This window comes from Gallinula chloropus, assembly GCF_964237585.1.
Source record: "Gallinula chloropus genome assembly, chromosome: 5".
Lineage (NCBI taxonomy): Eukaryota > Metazoa > Chordata > Aves > Gruiformes > Rallidae > Gallinula > Gallinula chloropus.
This window is the reverse complement of record NC_140090.1, coordinates 73,432,710-73,448,948: the sequence shown is the minus strand read 5'-3', so window position 1 is coordinate 73,448,948 and position 16,239 is coordinate 73,432,710. Positions and strand designations below refer to the sequence as shown.

The following is a 16,239-nucleotide window of genomic DNA, read 5'->3' as shown; positions in this document are numbered from 1 at the left end:
AAATGAAAATAAATGCCATTTTTCACACCCACATACAGTAATAACCTCTCTTGCATTTCTACATGAAAGCTTAAGCTTTGAAATGGTGTATTTAAGCTAATTGTTGTATGTGCTAAAGGAAACAGAAAAGGTAGGAAAACTTGTGTCTTTTAGCTTTTCTCCATTTAAATACTTATGGCATTTTCTTATATGATTACCTAAAATGATTACCTTCATCTATTTAAAAAATGTAACATCTAAAATAGGCATTTACCACTTGCCATTCCTTTTCCACCTCTCCTCCTTTTAAGCTCTAAAATCATGTTCTGAAGCCACTAAAAGTAGCATGACATTTGTGAAATGATCCATTTTTTTTAATACACACACTCAGCTGCAGATCTAACTTTGAAGTACTTAATTCTGAGATATCTAGAATAAACCCAGGTCCCAGAGAAACAGCACTAAAGCATTCAAGGCTACACTTTTCTTATGAAAAGAGCAGGGTACTACACACCTCATTCTTTTTAGTTCTACTTTGTTACCAGTTTCCCTGTCCTCCCAGAAACTACACAGCATTTTTGCTCCATGCTTTCTCAAGGAAGAATGCATATGGAAAGGCATTCAAAAGAGAAGAGGAGAGTTTTAGGATGAACTGTCTCAAACAGTAGATAAGTTAATGGGATGCAAAGTGGAAAGGGCAGACACAGAGCTGTAACCTAAAATGTATGTATCTGGTAAAACAGAGGCTATTTTGTAGGCTGTAAAGACATTGGTGTGTTTATGCTACAAACTCGTTTGCCTCACTTCTCATCCTACTCATTCTAGGGTACTGTTAAGTTCTGGGACAAGCCACTTAGGCCCCTTTAGAGCCCAGAATTTGAGCATAAGACTGTTTCAGCAGCCACAACAGAGCAATGTGACACAGAAAAGTCAGCTAAAGGCTCCTGCTTTGATTTGATCCCACTTCTTTGAGCTGCAGGTAGGGAAGAGAATTAAAGTCCAAGACATTTACATCCATAACAAAAACCCTGAGCTTCTCTTGGGCAGCCACATTAATATTTTCTCTGAACCATGGCAGTGTCTTCTACACTTACCCAAAAAGAGAACTGCAAAACCCCATGGTTTCATCCTTGCAGTATAGCCCAGTTTTTGTCCTGAGCACTGCACCATCCACTCATAACATCGAACACCTATACAATCTTAGTGGTTGATCTCAGAGACAATAAGGTGAGATGCCATCTCAACACCCAGAGTGGACATGTAAGCATCCAGATAAACTTGCTTGTTTCACATGCTCTTAACTATTTGTGATTTACTTAATCAGGTCTCACAAAGAAGCACATTAAATCCATGGCTATTAGAAACAATGACTGCTTTTTAATAGGAACACTAATTTTGCCCAGACTGGCTGAATCCATTCACTGCCTCTGCGGCTGTATATTGTAGTCACACTCTCACATACACACATACCAACTCTGCCTTTGTCTCTCTAAGGCCTTTTTAATAAAATTAATACTGTTGCCAACTGATTCTTTGTCTCTGCCAGGCAAACAGACTGACCCTAGCCATTAAAGTCTCAGACCTATTCATGCCCAAAACGGCAATGTCACCTTCTACTATACTAAAAAATAAAATCCTGTTCTATCCCCAAATCTGGTGAGTTATTCCAATTTTGACTTTATTTCCTTCTAATAAACATATAAATCAAAAACAGGACTGCAGGGTAAGATGCTAAATGCTTAGTTATTGATGAAAGCATTCCTAGAATATTTCGCTAATGGCTCAGACTTGATTAATAGGAAAAAAAACCCCAACCTATTGATTTTGCTTAAAAAATTATCTAAAAACGGCTCAACACTCTGGCAAGAGAAATAGATTATGAAGTGCATAGAAAAACTACTATTTAAATAAGGAACAAAGAGAGCCACCCAGGCAGAGACATTAAAAGGAGATAAATGCTGAAGCCCTTGTGAGTCCCACCAGAGCAGCACGAGCACTGAAGGCAGATTCAGGACCAGAGCACAGTAGCATGCTGCTATGAACCTAGTCCATATTTGAGATGGACAATATTCAGCTCAAAAAGCAGGACAGGCTTTTTGAGAGGACAGGGATGTCCCCTTGAACAATGCTCATTAAAGCAAGACAAGTCTTTTAGTGTCACAGATATATTTTAGATGGTAGATCACAGACAGAATTCTTACTGTTTGCCTCAGCTGGGCACTGGATAGTAATTCTTCTACTAGTCTCTGAAATATCCTACACACATTTTTCCTCTCATTCTAAATAGCCACTAATCTTGAGATACCATGACTGTTGGTAATCAGGATCACAGGATACTTGGTTCTGGAAAACCTCTGTTTTTCCATGGATATAGCACAACTCTGAAGTCTGGTACCTCACAGACATGCATGTTAGTAAGAATAAAGGATTTAAAATGAGAACCTACCTCAGTTCCCATGGGAACACAACACTCACTTCCAGATTAGGATAGTTTCAATACACTGGGTTAAACACTTATTAAAACGTATCTAAAAAAGCAATTCCTTGATCTTTCGGTGACTTCCCAGTTACTTTTCACTGGGATGACTGGCTCAAGAGGAAGACACTCATTACAGCACAAGGGTACGTACGAAAGCCCATACAAACGAGGCAGAGAACCTAGGAAACACACTGGGAAGTAGCCAGGGGGGTTTAGGTGTTTGAAAAGACAGCTCAGTTGATGAGGGGTGGAATGGGCCATAAAACAATTATCTAAAAACCTTATGCAGGTTCCTGAACATGTATAAGTGTGTTCATCCTCTCTGCATGTTTTCCATGTGCATTAGGACTTGCAGCCTAAATCAAAATTAGCTGATGTAAGCAGGATGTTTTCTTTTGATTGCCATTTCATTTCTCTCCAGTGACTACAGAACAGATCCTGCCTTCTCAGGATCACAGATCTGTTAGCAATAATTACAACAGAACATTTGCAAGCTAACCCAAAAGTTGATGAAAATATAATTCTCTTTTTGAAATTAAAAATATCAGGAGGTCTTATACGGAATAGCAAGAAAACCATGGTGAGTATTAAACAAACAGATGAGAGAAAAAAAATGTGCTAGACACTTATAGCACTGTATACAAATGTGCTCTATTAATAGAAAGATCTCTCAATTGCACTAATTTATAATGAAACAAATCCTTGTAGATGAAAGCAGACAACTAACAGTTACATCCACTGAGCTATTTTTTACAGAGCAGAAAGATAAAGGAAGAAAATGAGAACTTAATCCAGAAGACCACTGGGATAACATAAATTAGGTTCTTGGAGGAAAAAATCCCACCCAAAACAAACCCAAAAACCAAAACAGATTCAGACAATAAGAGAATCTCTGTTTCAATCAGTGTCTTTGATCATTCAAGATAAGTATACTGGAAAATGACATTTTCTGCTTTATTAGATTTCTTTAGGAAATAGCCTCTTCTCTGTTCCTACCCAATGTACAAAAAAAACCTACCCTGAAAAGAAACAACTAAAATCTTCCACTGTTCTTGTTCTCTTCCTGAGCACAATTCTTTTCTCCCATCTCTGAAATCAAAATTTCTTACGATTCCTTCACTCATATGGTACATTTAATGTGCTGCTGCTACAATGCTCCAACAGTCCAATCTGCTTGCGACTTTTTCAGCATTTCTTTTAAGTTCTTTGTAAGAATACACAAGAAAATAAAATTTCTGTTTACTTCACAATAAAACAAACTCTAGGCTTCCTCTAAACAAAAGCCTCATTAATCTTGCGCAGATTTAAGTTCCATATTTTATAGAAAACAAAAAACCCTACAGATGTCTGAAAGTAGGTTGGAACTTGATCGTTTCATTTAATACCAGCACATGGAGAAATTGCTTTTTGTAAGGTGCAAAGACAAAGACATCAACATGCAGCATGTGGAGATTAAAGTCCAGTTGGGACTAAAAAAACCCCACCAAACTATTTCTTTTAAGAAACAGAGGATAACCAGTTACCAAGATAACTTACTGTGAGCATGGCAAGTCCATTAACACAGAGTATTAAATACATTTTTTATGTCTCTCTGAGTTACACCCTAATACAAGCACAAACTTGTGGCTTCAGAGCACTCAGTCACTCAAGAGTAAGAGTCAAGTCTCTGCTTCAGAGCCAAAACTCAACAGTGTAGGAGTTGTACAAGGCCACTGCAGGCCACTTGGCCAGTGGTCACATAAAACTGTAATAGCAGCCAGACAATTCCTCTTTGGTGACATTTCAACAGCAGTTTCAAAATCAGGGCTTTCTCTCACCCACGTGTTTAAACAACTCTTCACATTCCTTTTTATGACAAGAGGAAAAGAGAGTAACTACTAACCTGTATGGGGACACATAGGGAAGGCCATTTAGGATAGACCATCACACCCATGGAACCAAACTAGGGTGCTTTTTAGCATTCTCAAGCCACTGTCTTTTAGTGATTTTAGTCTCAAGAGAAGCAGTGGTGGGAAATAATCAATGCAATCAAACTTTTGACTGCATGAACTGGAGAGCAGGCTGACGCTGTGCCAGTGAATCTAAATGGTTTCAGCATGGATCCTTGATGGTGGATCCCTCTGTTGCCCACACAACTTCCAGTCAGGTCCAAATCAGTCAAAGCCCAGAAACACATCAGCCTTCTACTCAATCAACGCAAGACAGCTCAGGCAATACACAGATGGTAAAAGTAAATTCCCTAAGTCCTACAAAGGGCATAAGAGTTAATTATGCTTTAAATTATAACGGTCACCAACTGGGAGATTGTACCAGAATGTACCAGTGCACAACTGTAATGACGACTGCATTTGTCAGGGCATTTGTAATCACACAGTTAGCTTCTGGGATTGTTTATACTGAAAACTACTCCCTTGCACTGCCATTTCAGACTTAACATAAAATATTAGCATCTACATTTAATGGATTCTGGGTAAATTCTGACTGAAAGAACAATCTGTAGGAAAAACTGCAGTAAAACAGACATATCCTGAAATGGATTTTAAGAAAGAGAATTGCCACACCACATTCTTGTATCCTTCAAGCTATGCCAGTCTTGTCACCATGGTATTTCAGGGTTTGATTACCAGCTACAGAGGGGGAAAAAAAAAAAAAAAAAGATCTTTTTGAAGGACATTTATCAAATCTTAATGTTTATAATTTTTTTATTGAGGAACTGGCAACAACAGCCATATTGTACCCTAAAAGTTCTTTAAAAGTTTATGACAAATAGACATCAGTGGCAGACCCATTTACAGTGTGCAAGGAGAAAAAGAAAAAGATCAGGAAACAGCAAGCACTGGATATTTTCAGTGCATGTTTTAACCCCAGAAAACAAAAGAACCATTTTTCTTGCACTGCAGTTTGTCACCCTCCCAGTACAGACTTGTAAATTCACACAGGAGGCAAGACAATCCCAATCCAATCTTAAAATGTCTCAATCATCCAGTCTTTTTTCTTGACCCAAACTTATCACTTATCTTCACAGCTCACAGCAGTTTGGCCAGGATGCTCTGTCTTCAATTTTTTATGAGATGGCTCTCCTGGGAGGAGAGATGTGCAATGCTCTAAGGATCGTGCAATTTCATCAATTGTCCATTTGTCTTCATAAAGGGCATGTTCCTCCAGCGTGAACGGCCCGTGTTTGGTTCGGGTCAGCTCTTGCATGGTGGCACAGGTAGAGAGTTCTACAGTCAAGGAGAAAAGAGGATTTAGAGAAAACACGTGGTCAAAGTTTAACCATTTGCAACTCACACAAAATGCATTTGGACATGGAGCCTTCTACATTGTTCTGCTTTAAGAAGGAAGTTCATGAAGATTTATCACTCATTCCTATCTTCTTAAATCCGAGCCAAGGAATTCCTTTGATTTCAATAGTAAAGAGTTGAAAACGTGACAGAAAGTTGTCAAAAGGATTTCCAAGTTTAAATCAGAATAAAGAGAGAAGAAATAATGACACAAGACATAAGCAGAACATTCTGTGTTCACAAACGACTTAGAAGACCATGTACTATTTTTCCACAGCCTTAATGAGGGGCTAAAAACTCAACTGTCATGAGAGGTGACTCGTAAGCACACAGGTATACTAAAATATTCTCTCCCATCCTTTCTGATGCAGGAAGATTTTTACTGCATTTTAAATTTTTTAAAAGAAACCAGCTGAGGAGAGACTGTGTATCTTGGTTTGCCATTGAAGGACTAAACATAAGGCAGTACACTCTGAAGGCAGTAACAGAAAGAGAATCTTTGACTTGTCCAAGCATAAATAACAACATTGAAATTCATAAGGTTATCCCACATCACTTGCTTTCTTGATCTGCAAATGTATCGTTTAAAAAAAGAATTTGAAATGGATTATCTGTTCTCCATCATGCAGTTTGATAGATATAGAGCACAAGACAAATAACCCTGTGGGAAAGCAAAACCATTCACAATTCAGGCAAAGGAGAAAGAAAACACTAGAAAAATCATCACAAACGTAGAAGTCTTTGCAGCAGATAGGGTTTATTATGTGCATGGTAATGTTCTGTGCAATCTGTTTTCAAAATGTGATGAATAACGTTTTAAAAGACAGTATCTTTCTTCTTCTTCCCACCCTTAATCTGAGTTAGCTTTAACATATGGAGGAGGGGAAAAACAAAATCCCCACCTTGCTTTGTATTACCTTGCTCAGTGCTATTACTTGCTCCATTTTTATTCCCCAGCCCCCAAGGTCCTCTGGCAATTATTTTGCCTTCGTTCTCCTATGCTCCCAAGGAAATACCTTAGTATATAAAAACAAGTGACAGCACTACAACACTGCAAAATAACATATAGGTCTGGTCACTGGAGATATACCAAATGACACAATTTTCCCAGAAACAGACACATTCATTCCTTAAACTGTCACGGGATTTTTCTCATGCCTACCTTTGCCAATGTCACTGACCAGACTCCTGACATAAAAGCCACCACCACATTCAACATCTGGAATGTGAAGAGCGACATGGTAAATTGCCAGTGTGATGTGAAATCTATTTTACATAGAAACCATGCCCCCACATAAATGTAAAAATGTGCTAAGCAAACAACCCAGTGATAAAATATTTATAGGATGCAACATCAATTATTCATCCTGTAACATATGTGCGGGTGAGATTGCTAAGCCAGACAGGAGGGAAAGCAAATACAATGGCAACTGAAGTAACTCAGTAGAAATTAAGTACTAGCTGTGGTATGTTAACAAACACTTCAGTCCTATTCATTTTAAACATTCCAGAAGGTTGTTACGTATTCCTAATGATGAAGAGGTATTTCAAGTCCAGCCTAAACTGACTACCAATGCTTTTGGGATACTGCACATAGGCAGCTCCAATAAAATTTTAGAATTCACCTTTAGCTTTCTCTACTCTGTCAGTGATCAGCTGCTAGTCACCCAACCATAAAGTAACAGAGCCCTGAGTTCTGTCACTCATACTTGCTCATCATATGAAAACATCTAGTCCATCACAGGACTATGGGTCAAGTAGGTAGCTGATCAATGGAAGACATTATCTTGACCTCAGAGTAGCATCAAACATTTACAAGTCTTTTGGTTTGTTTATTTATTAATGTGCTTCTTAATGTACTACCCAAGTTCCTTCATGTTTGACAGAAGGAAGTATAATATCCTGCCTCCTCAACCAAGAAGGAGGCCTGCCAGTAACCAATACTGGTCCTTGTTGTGTGCCCTGGGAGAAATGCCAGCAGCTCTGGGCATCTGGGTAAAAGAATGGGCAAAAAGAAGCAAGCAGCCCTGAGAAAGGAGGAGTGAGCTGCCGGTTGCAAAATCATGGACAGATGCAAATAATCCCCTGACCAGCCTCTCAGAATTTTCCCTCACAGAAAGATTACACATAATCAGCTTAACTTAAAACCAAAATACGGTGCTTTTACTGCAGAGTGAAAGTCTCTGCACATGGGCTCACACCAGAATAAGTAGCTGAGGAAAATGAAACCCACTTCACTATCTTATCCCCATTCTGAGTGTAAATAAGGACTAACAAGCTGGGGGTGTCACTCTGTGTAGCAATCTTTGGCTTTTACCCAGTGTGAACAGTGGTGGCTGGAACTGCTGGAGAGAGAGGCTGTACACTCTCACTGGCCGAGCAGGCTTTGCTTCGACTGCTTCTCCTCTCTTCATCAGGGTTGATAGCCTTTCTCCATCCTTCTTCAAAGCAGAATAGCTGATCAGAGAGAGCATGAAAATGTGTGTCATACGGTTGTAAGAGAACAAGCTTCCCATCCTCCAGATCCTGTTAATATTGTACTAGAGTAGCATACATTTTACCCTTCTAATCCTCTCCAAGTGCTCACGAAAAACCCCAACCTACTAAGTGCTTCTGAAATCTCTTAGACACAGAATCATCTCGTTCACCAGTAGCTATGTAAACTGGGAAACAAGAGCCCATCTTGTATTTATCTCTTGCCATACAGATTTAAAATTGTTTCATCGCTCAGTTTGTAGTTTATGAAAACAAAGGGTTTCTATAAAGGCTACAACACTTGCAGCTGCCTCTAACATCCCATGTCTCAGAAGCCTGCAGGGTGTACTCTGTTTCAGTGTTACACTGAGCTAAGCACTAGGAGCTGCTCTGGCAACTCCTGTACTTCTGTTTTGCACCCTTACTTATGTCACACCACCATCTTCCCCAAAAAACAGCTGCCAAGTTCCTTAGCCTTGTTCTAGGGTGTTTAGGGGACCAGTGGAGGGGAAAAAAGAATAAAAAGTAATTTCACTGATTAGAGAAAACTTTACCCAAAGCCCCAACTTGACAGAAAGATGCCCAGAGAAAAATCAAAAAGATCCTGCTGAAATTAGCAGAGGGTCATCTGAAACGGGTCATGTGAAGTGGTACTGAATTACTGACCTTACAGGGGCCACACTGGAACCACAGTAACTACCCATTGCAAAGGCAAAGAAAAGCATGTTAGCTTAAATCTCCACAAAAGCCATCTGTCACAAGCTGGCTGCTTGCACAATGCCAGCTACTACGGCTCACCTGACGAGAAGAAATTTGCAGAGCTACAGAAGCTCAGTCACTAATCACTCATTCACACTCGTTTTCATAAACCTAATTTGAAGCCATTTAAAGCACTTCCACACAGATGTCAGTAAGCCATCCCTTATCCCACAACTAAAATTAAAGGTTCAGAGCTCTGCTTTCTAATTGGAAGACAGGATAGAAGCTAGCAAGGCCTTCAAAGCTGCTCAGACTGCTTTACTACTTTACATTTGCATAAAAAAATCAAGATCATTTGCACTTCATGTTCAAACGGGCATGATCTGCAGCTGCAAATGTTAAACTGAAGTCTGCCTTGTCTTCACCCTCTTGCCAACATTTTTGTTTTGCCTTTTTATGTCAGAAAGAACTGACTTATGCTGGCAATTTTCAACAGCTGAACACAATTGCCAAGAGTATCTGAATATTGTGGAACTTACAGTGGAGGAACCTGCATTATGTCCCCTGTGAACTTTGACAGCACATTTTCAAGATCTCCTTTTGTTATCTGGTCTGCAAAAAGAAAACAGTAAGTCTGTTAGCACTGACTATTCACGTGGCACTAATGGCATCAATCATGTTCCACAAACAGATACAAAGACGACTTCCCTCCCATCTGAATTTACACTGGGTGAAAAACATCAAAGAAGAGATAAAAACCAGAATGTAGGTAGGAGTGTGAATTATCACAAAAAGAGTGGAACACACTGTCCAAGGTGATTAAGACAGTCTGGACGCTTTCAGAAGGGCGGAAATCCCAATAGACACAGTTCCCACTTGCAATTTCTCTCTCTTGTGACTGCAAATTTATTTTTCTTGGGAACTATGCAAAAAGTACAAAAATTGCCCTATTTTTAAAGGGAAAAAAATTTCAATTTTCATCTAACCTTGGGAACTTCTCTTTCAGAGCACCTCAGCACATGGAAAACACAACACATATCAGAGAATGAAAGTATTGTGGGGTTTTTTTATTAGTGAATACAACTGCATCTAGAACAACACATCATATTTCCGTATCAAACAACTAACCTGCAAATGCACACCAGGGTATTGCTATATGTAAAGTAAGGAAATGTTATTGAAGAAATCCTGTAAAAGAAAGACAGCTGCTTTAGGCAATCTACTCTCTTTTAAGAGTACACATACGCATCTGCTCTACTCCTATTAGAAGGCTATAACCTAAGTAGCTGATTAGATTGGTCCTTTGTAATACTATTCAACAGAGATGACATACATCCCTAATTTGTTTAGGGAGTACTAACATAAGATCTGTAAATCAGAACGCACTTCAGTGTATTTCTGCTGTCTAGGACTTTACTAGTCCTGTTTCTCGTAAGTTACATTCAATTAGTGTCACCCTGCTAAGTCAACAGCATCATGTAATATACACCAACCACGGATATTTATTGAGCCTTCATTATGTTCTGAAGCAATCTTTACTTGCAAACCTTACAAAACAGATGTGCTTCACTCTTTTAAGTAAAAAAAAGAAGAGGTTTCTTTCCACAGCAGCTTTGGGAGATGGAAATGTGGTACCTCATTTTTGCAAAGCACAATTCGCAGCCTCAAGAGCAGATGCTGTCCCTAGGCCTCTGCAGCTGTCTCAGGAAGTGTCGCTAACATCTGGTTGCAAGTCATGAAAGTCAAGGATTCTGAGAGATGAATGTACATCAGAATATGGGATAGAAAAACAAAATCAATTGCATACGAAGTCTGAATCTTTTTCTGAAGAGCTTTTGATATGGTTATTTCGATCAGCTATTTGTATTAATCTAGTTTAGCAATATATCACAACAAAACTACATGGCGCAAAGTTAGCATCACCCAGCTCTACGCTGGTGATCCTGGCAGCCTTACTGTGAACCCCAGGTTGCTTCAGGCTACAATTCAGTATTTAAGATCTAAGCATAAGTGTCACAGGGTCATCTTTCAAATTTCACACCATAAGCTGAGTTTGTGGCTTAGGGCATTTAATGAGACACTGGAATTGAGTTCCTGCTCTGATCCCATATTCCCCTGACTGAGAGGTTACATCTACCCTCTGAGGAAATCACTCATGCTACAGGCCACCTCTATCTCAGGGAAAACAAAAAAAAAAACTAATTCCCCACGTGGGGCATGATGCACTAAGCCATTAGCAAACGAAGTTGTATGGTGTGTTATCACAGTAAATATTTACAGATGAGCTTGCTAAGCTCTAGAATAAGTCATATTTGTCTTCAGTGATACATCGTGGCACAAGCTGGCTAGTCTGATACTCTGAAAACCTAAAACCATGCGTTGTGTTAGGGGTTTTTTTGTGTTTTTTTATTTCCCCAGCAAGCACTGCCTTTGTGCTAATGGACTGTATTGGATCCTTGCCCTCTCTCAGAACAATACACAAGCTGGTGGAACTTTCATCCAGCTGTCAGTCATAAAGAATGCACTGTATTAGTCCTGTCCCAAACAAACAGTTCCACTATGTCCAAACTGTGCATTTGTCCCAGGCATCAGTCTGGACTCGTGGCTCTGCAGGGCACACAGCCCACACAGGGAAACAGCTCCTCCACTGCCCTTCGGCTCCCACAGCCATTACTCCCCCAGCACAGGTTTGGGGGATGCAGTCTTGTTGCCTAGAACTGGTTCCCTTCATGCCCTCAGCTCCTCATTTTCCCCATCTGGCTGTGGGCTTGTAAACAGCTAGGTAAACAGCTTATCTAGTCAGCAAGGTCAGGACAGCCTTTGGGCTCAGCCCTCCATCAAGCACAACACAAGAACACACCCGTAAAGGCTAATTAGTGTCAACATTCCAAAACTTTTCCCATTTAATACAGGCTTCTCCCCTCAGAGTACAGGGTTGAGAGACATTTCTGCAGGACACATCTGTCACTGCCTTTGCTTCCAAGAGGTAACCTATTCCTCCCAACATCCTCATCACAAATACCAATACCCTCATCTGTTATATCACGGACCACCAGTTTTTGCTAGAAGCTGTTATCCCTGAGTCCTTCCAGGGAGGGGTGTGGGGGCTGCCACCTGCTTCGCAGCAATTTCAGCAAGGATTATCAAGGTTTGGCCCATGGGTAATTGCATCCAGTCCCCAGAAATAATGACAGCCTTTAGCTCAGAACAAAATGATTATACTTGCTCTGTGAGTACACCGTTCAGAATACAATCAACACTGGTTTTTAAGTGTATTCCTAAGCCCTTAGGTCAAGAAAGGAGCTACATGATCTGTGTACAGGCTACGTGTCTTACAGCTGACTATTTCTTTTGATTCTATCAGCATTGCAAAGCTCCCACAACTTCAGTTCTCCAATGCTCCTAAAGACACTGAAAATTACTCTATTGACTTCCAATAAGAAGATTTTTAAGGAACAGTTGGGCTTCTGAACACTGGTGATAGCTGACAGATTTTTCTGGTACAATTACAAAGCAAACTAATTAAAATTATGAAACCAAGAGACAGCAATTGTGCCACAAGTTCAAGAAGCCCTCACTGAAGGGCAATACTGTCCTGAGCTTGTTAACTACACTAAAACATGAGAATTACCCAAGACAGTCCAACAGAACTATGGGAGATGACCTCGACTCAATCTGGCCCAGCATAAATTATTTGCAAACAAGCAAGGAGCATGCTGAAAGGGCTGCTTTTTTCAAATTATTCAGGTAGCTCTATTAAACACGTATTTCAGTAGAATCAGCAGGGAATGCTTGTGAATTTTGTTTGTTCTCCATGTCTGGATATAGTCTGTAGCTGCTGGGAGGAAGTGGGCTGACTGCATATTCCCATGAATAGTTACAAATATTAAAAAAAAAAAGGTTGACAAACATTAATGTTCTCAAGAAAGCATGAGAGGAACTCTAAACACCACTGCTTCCAAAGTCAGCACCTGATAGCCTGGGAGCAGTATGAAACCCTAACATAATTACATGTGGAAATGCAAATTCATTGTCTGACAAGAAACAAAAATCTCTGAGAAGTTCAGGAGGGGTTAAACCCAAGGAGCTCTCTTCAGTATGTCCTTTCACTGGGACTAACCGTAATACAGAACAATTTGCTTTCTAAACTGCTGTCTAGGGACACTCTCAGCACTAAAATGTAACATTTTCTTATAGTTAATATAGCAGGCAACTTTCTGCAGGCACTTTGCTCTTGTGGTCCAGTGGAGTCATTCAAGAAGCATTTTATATATCTTGCAAGCTGTTTTAGTGCCCTAAGTGCACTATGGCCCAATCCTGAATATTGCTGGCTCTGCAGGATTTACATTCCCTAGCAGATGCTCTACTTCTCCCAGGATCCTTGTAGGTATCAAAGGAAAGCTGAAATTTAGCTCAAATATCCAATTTGTCTGTTCTTGAAGTACTAGTTAGGTTTGGGGATTAGCAATGGTGGGCCAACTCAGAGAATCCTGCAGAAAACCAAGCTGCTTTTCAGAAGACACTGGAAAACATACCTGCTTTATTAGAAGAGAAGGAAGGAAATAGAAAATACACAGGCAGCATGGAGAAAAAGGAGTGTGCATGCTCTCTCATTCTTCTTTCTGAAGAATTCAAATTTGACTGATTTCCACTAACATGGAAAGCAAGTGAGACTTCTTTCAAGGCATCAGCTTCAGCAAGAGGAAGTTCTGCCCAGAACCCAAAACTGCACAGCCCCAGCAACGCCAAAACTGGCATTGAGACTGCAAGATGAACTGGATCATGCACCTGATCTCAGTGTAAAAAAATAAGCAACTGAAAAAAGTGTGTATTTTTAATGAAAAAGCACACAGTCTAACAGAAAGCTAAGCCACCATAACAGAGGAGGTGGTGCACAGGTGGCAACTACTATAAGAAGAGCTGCCAGTGAAAGAAACACATTTGAAAACAACACTTTAAATTCTGTCTGCAGTAAACAATACAGAATTAAAAAAAGCAAAACTAGTGTTTCAAGAAACAGATCTTTTCTCAAAAATTCTTGAATTAATTGACCACAGGAGTTGCTTGAAATATTTCACAGTTTATATTTGAGAGAGTACATACAACGAATACTACTCAGCACAGCAGAACCACAACATTTCACTTTCTGAGAGGTAAATAATACTATTTAGAATCAACCATCAAGTTAAGGTGGAGAAGAAACACTTGCCACATGCAAAAATAAAAACTGCAAGAGAAAGGAAATTGGGGGTGAAGACTGGAACCCTGGCTACCTTTTTCATCATACTATTAAAAGAAAAAAGATAATTTTCTTCATGTACCTATTACCAGGTGCCACAAAAAGAGTGGGACCTGTAAGAGATGTTAAGCAAGCAGTTACCTATTGTGTTCTTTTTTTACTTTTCTTTTTTTCCCCAGGTAGTGAAAGAACTAACAGCAAATCTATTCGATAAATCCCTGCTTTCTACAATACCTTGGGTATTGTGGAATATCCACTCCAACAAAGCCACAGTCAGGATTACCTCTGGAGCCTTAAACTCTTGCACTGTGGTCTGTGGGTCAGAAAAGTTCATTTATTAAAGTTGCTAGGACACAGAATATAAGCAAGAGCAAGACTGGGTATATGTGAACATATGTAGAAAGTGGTTTATGCCTCATTTTATGGTGAGCAGTCTGTAGTTAAGGGGGGTCCTACAGGGAAGATCTAAATACTTTATTTTTCCACTGGCCTTGAAGGGTGTTTTTAGAAGAGCACTCATGGGACTATACACTGAAAGAGGAAGATTTTACAGGACACAGCACATCATTTGTCAGCCTGTCAAAGATTTTAAATGACACAGTCCTGTCCAATTCTATTTTCTCCCTTCTAATCTAATGCCTGGTTTGGTTTTTTCCAACAGAAATGAACACTTGCACTGGATGTAATTGCATGAAGCTGGCCTGAATTATATGAGCACTGAAGTTGAAGATAAAATAATCTTAGTTTGATTTCACATTTAAATTTAATTCAGAGAGTCCCAAACATCTCTTCCACTTTTTTATTAGAGAGACCATTTATGACTTCATATTACATCATGTATATAGATACACTTATGCTTACCATAAGGTTTTTCTTCAGTTACTTTTCCTGTAGCATCTAATGTATCAGTAGCTTTGCCCAGCACTCCAATAGCAGTATATTTCTGGAAGAAAAGATAGAGATTAGCAAATCAGGTCTTCAAGGTTGGGACTTTTTGTTTGTTTTGTTTTTAAAGACTGCAAGTACAAGTACTTAAAATCAAAATAGGATGAACACTATCTGAACAGTCAATTCAGCAGCTTCCAGTGAGCAAAAGTAAAGATGAAAAGACACAGAACTAAACAAATATTAAATCCTGCATTACATGTGTCTATGACTTGGTTTAGAAATCCCAGGAAGAAGCAACGTGGAATCTAATTTTTACTATAAATACATCAATACCACACAGAAAATAATAGGGTGGTAAAATCAAAGTCTCTGTGGGGTGTTGTATGTCACTGTTGAAGCAAGGCACATAGAGTACCTTTCACACACAGTTTCTGTTCCTTCAGTTTAAAAAAAAAAAAAAGGCACAAAGACCTTTACTTCTGAAAGCAAAACACCCACTTACAAGGCAAAGCATCACAACACTTCTGCCATGAAATGGAGTGATATGTAATAGCCTAAAGCTAGAGTTTGGAACCTGTGGCATCTGGTAAGGACCTTGCAAGCAGCAGGAGGAGTGTGAGGGCACTGAGTGACATCTCTATACATCATGGGTTATCCAAATATTTCTGTTGCAGAGTTTTTCCTTACACAGTGCTCCTCTAAAGAATTCCTCAGTGTATGTGTTTGCAGTTTGCAATAGTGAATTAACCTGTTTCCAGGGCAAAATAGCTCTTGACCTTACTGTATTACATCTGCTGTCCTTCTCCACATTTTCAGCCTAAATACTAGCAGGCTGTGGGCACACAGAAGAATTTGCTGAAGCTGACAGAAGCCTTCCCATGAAGCAGCTGCCCCACGGTTTTTCACAGGTCTGCCAACACATGAAAACTCACTCTAACATGAGTTTGGGTCACGTCTGGAGATACTTTCAGGTATTAAAAACTGTGGTTTGACGTCCTGCTTATCCCATTCCATTTTCCTCAGCCCCATATCAAGTCCAGAAGCATTCAAATTAAAGCATTTACATAGTCTGGGAGAAAAAGAAATCAAGGTGTTCCACACAACTAAATACCGGTGAGGTCTCAATGAACTTTCTCCCAACTGAGTCAATACAGATTTGAACCAAGTTGTAAAAAGATGTATCTTCTTCTAGAAGC

General features: G+C 39.6%; 1 protein-coding gene across 1 annotated transcript in view; it reads right to left on the bottom strand.

Annotated features, from left to right (window-relative positions):
* Window positions 1-5,213: 5,213 nt before the first annotated feature.
* Window positions 5,214-16,239, bottom strand: part of TRUB1 (TruB pseudouridine synthase family member 1) — a gene marked incomplete at its 5' end in the record, with an annotated part of 28,236 nt that continues 17,210 nt past the window's right edge. Inside the window, 5 exons of the mRNA XM_084265379.1 lie at window positions 5,214-5,682; window positions 6,905-6,961; window positions 8,060-8,199; window positions 9,456-9,528; window positions 15,017-15,098. Coding sequence (XP_084121505.1) covers window positions 5,468-5,682; window positions 6,905-6,961; window positions 8,060-8,199; window positions 9,456-9,528; window positions 15,017-15,098 — 567 coding nt within the window. The 3' untranslated portion in view covers window positions 5,214-5,467. The remainder of the gene's footprint in view (window positions 5,683-6,904; window positions 6,962-8,059; window positions 8,200-9,455; window positions 9,529-15,016; window positions 15,099-16,239) is intronic.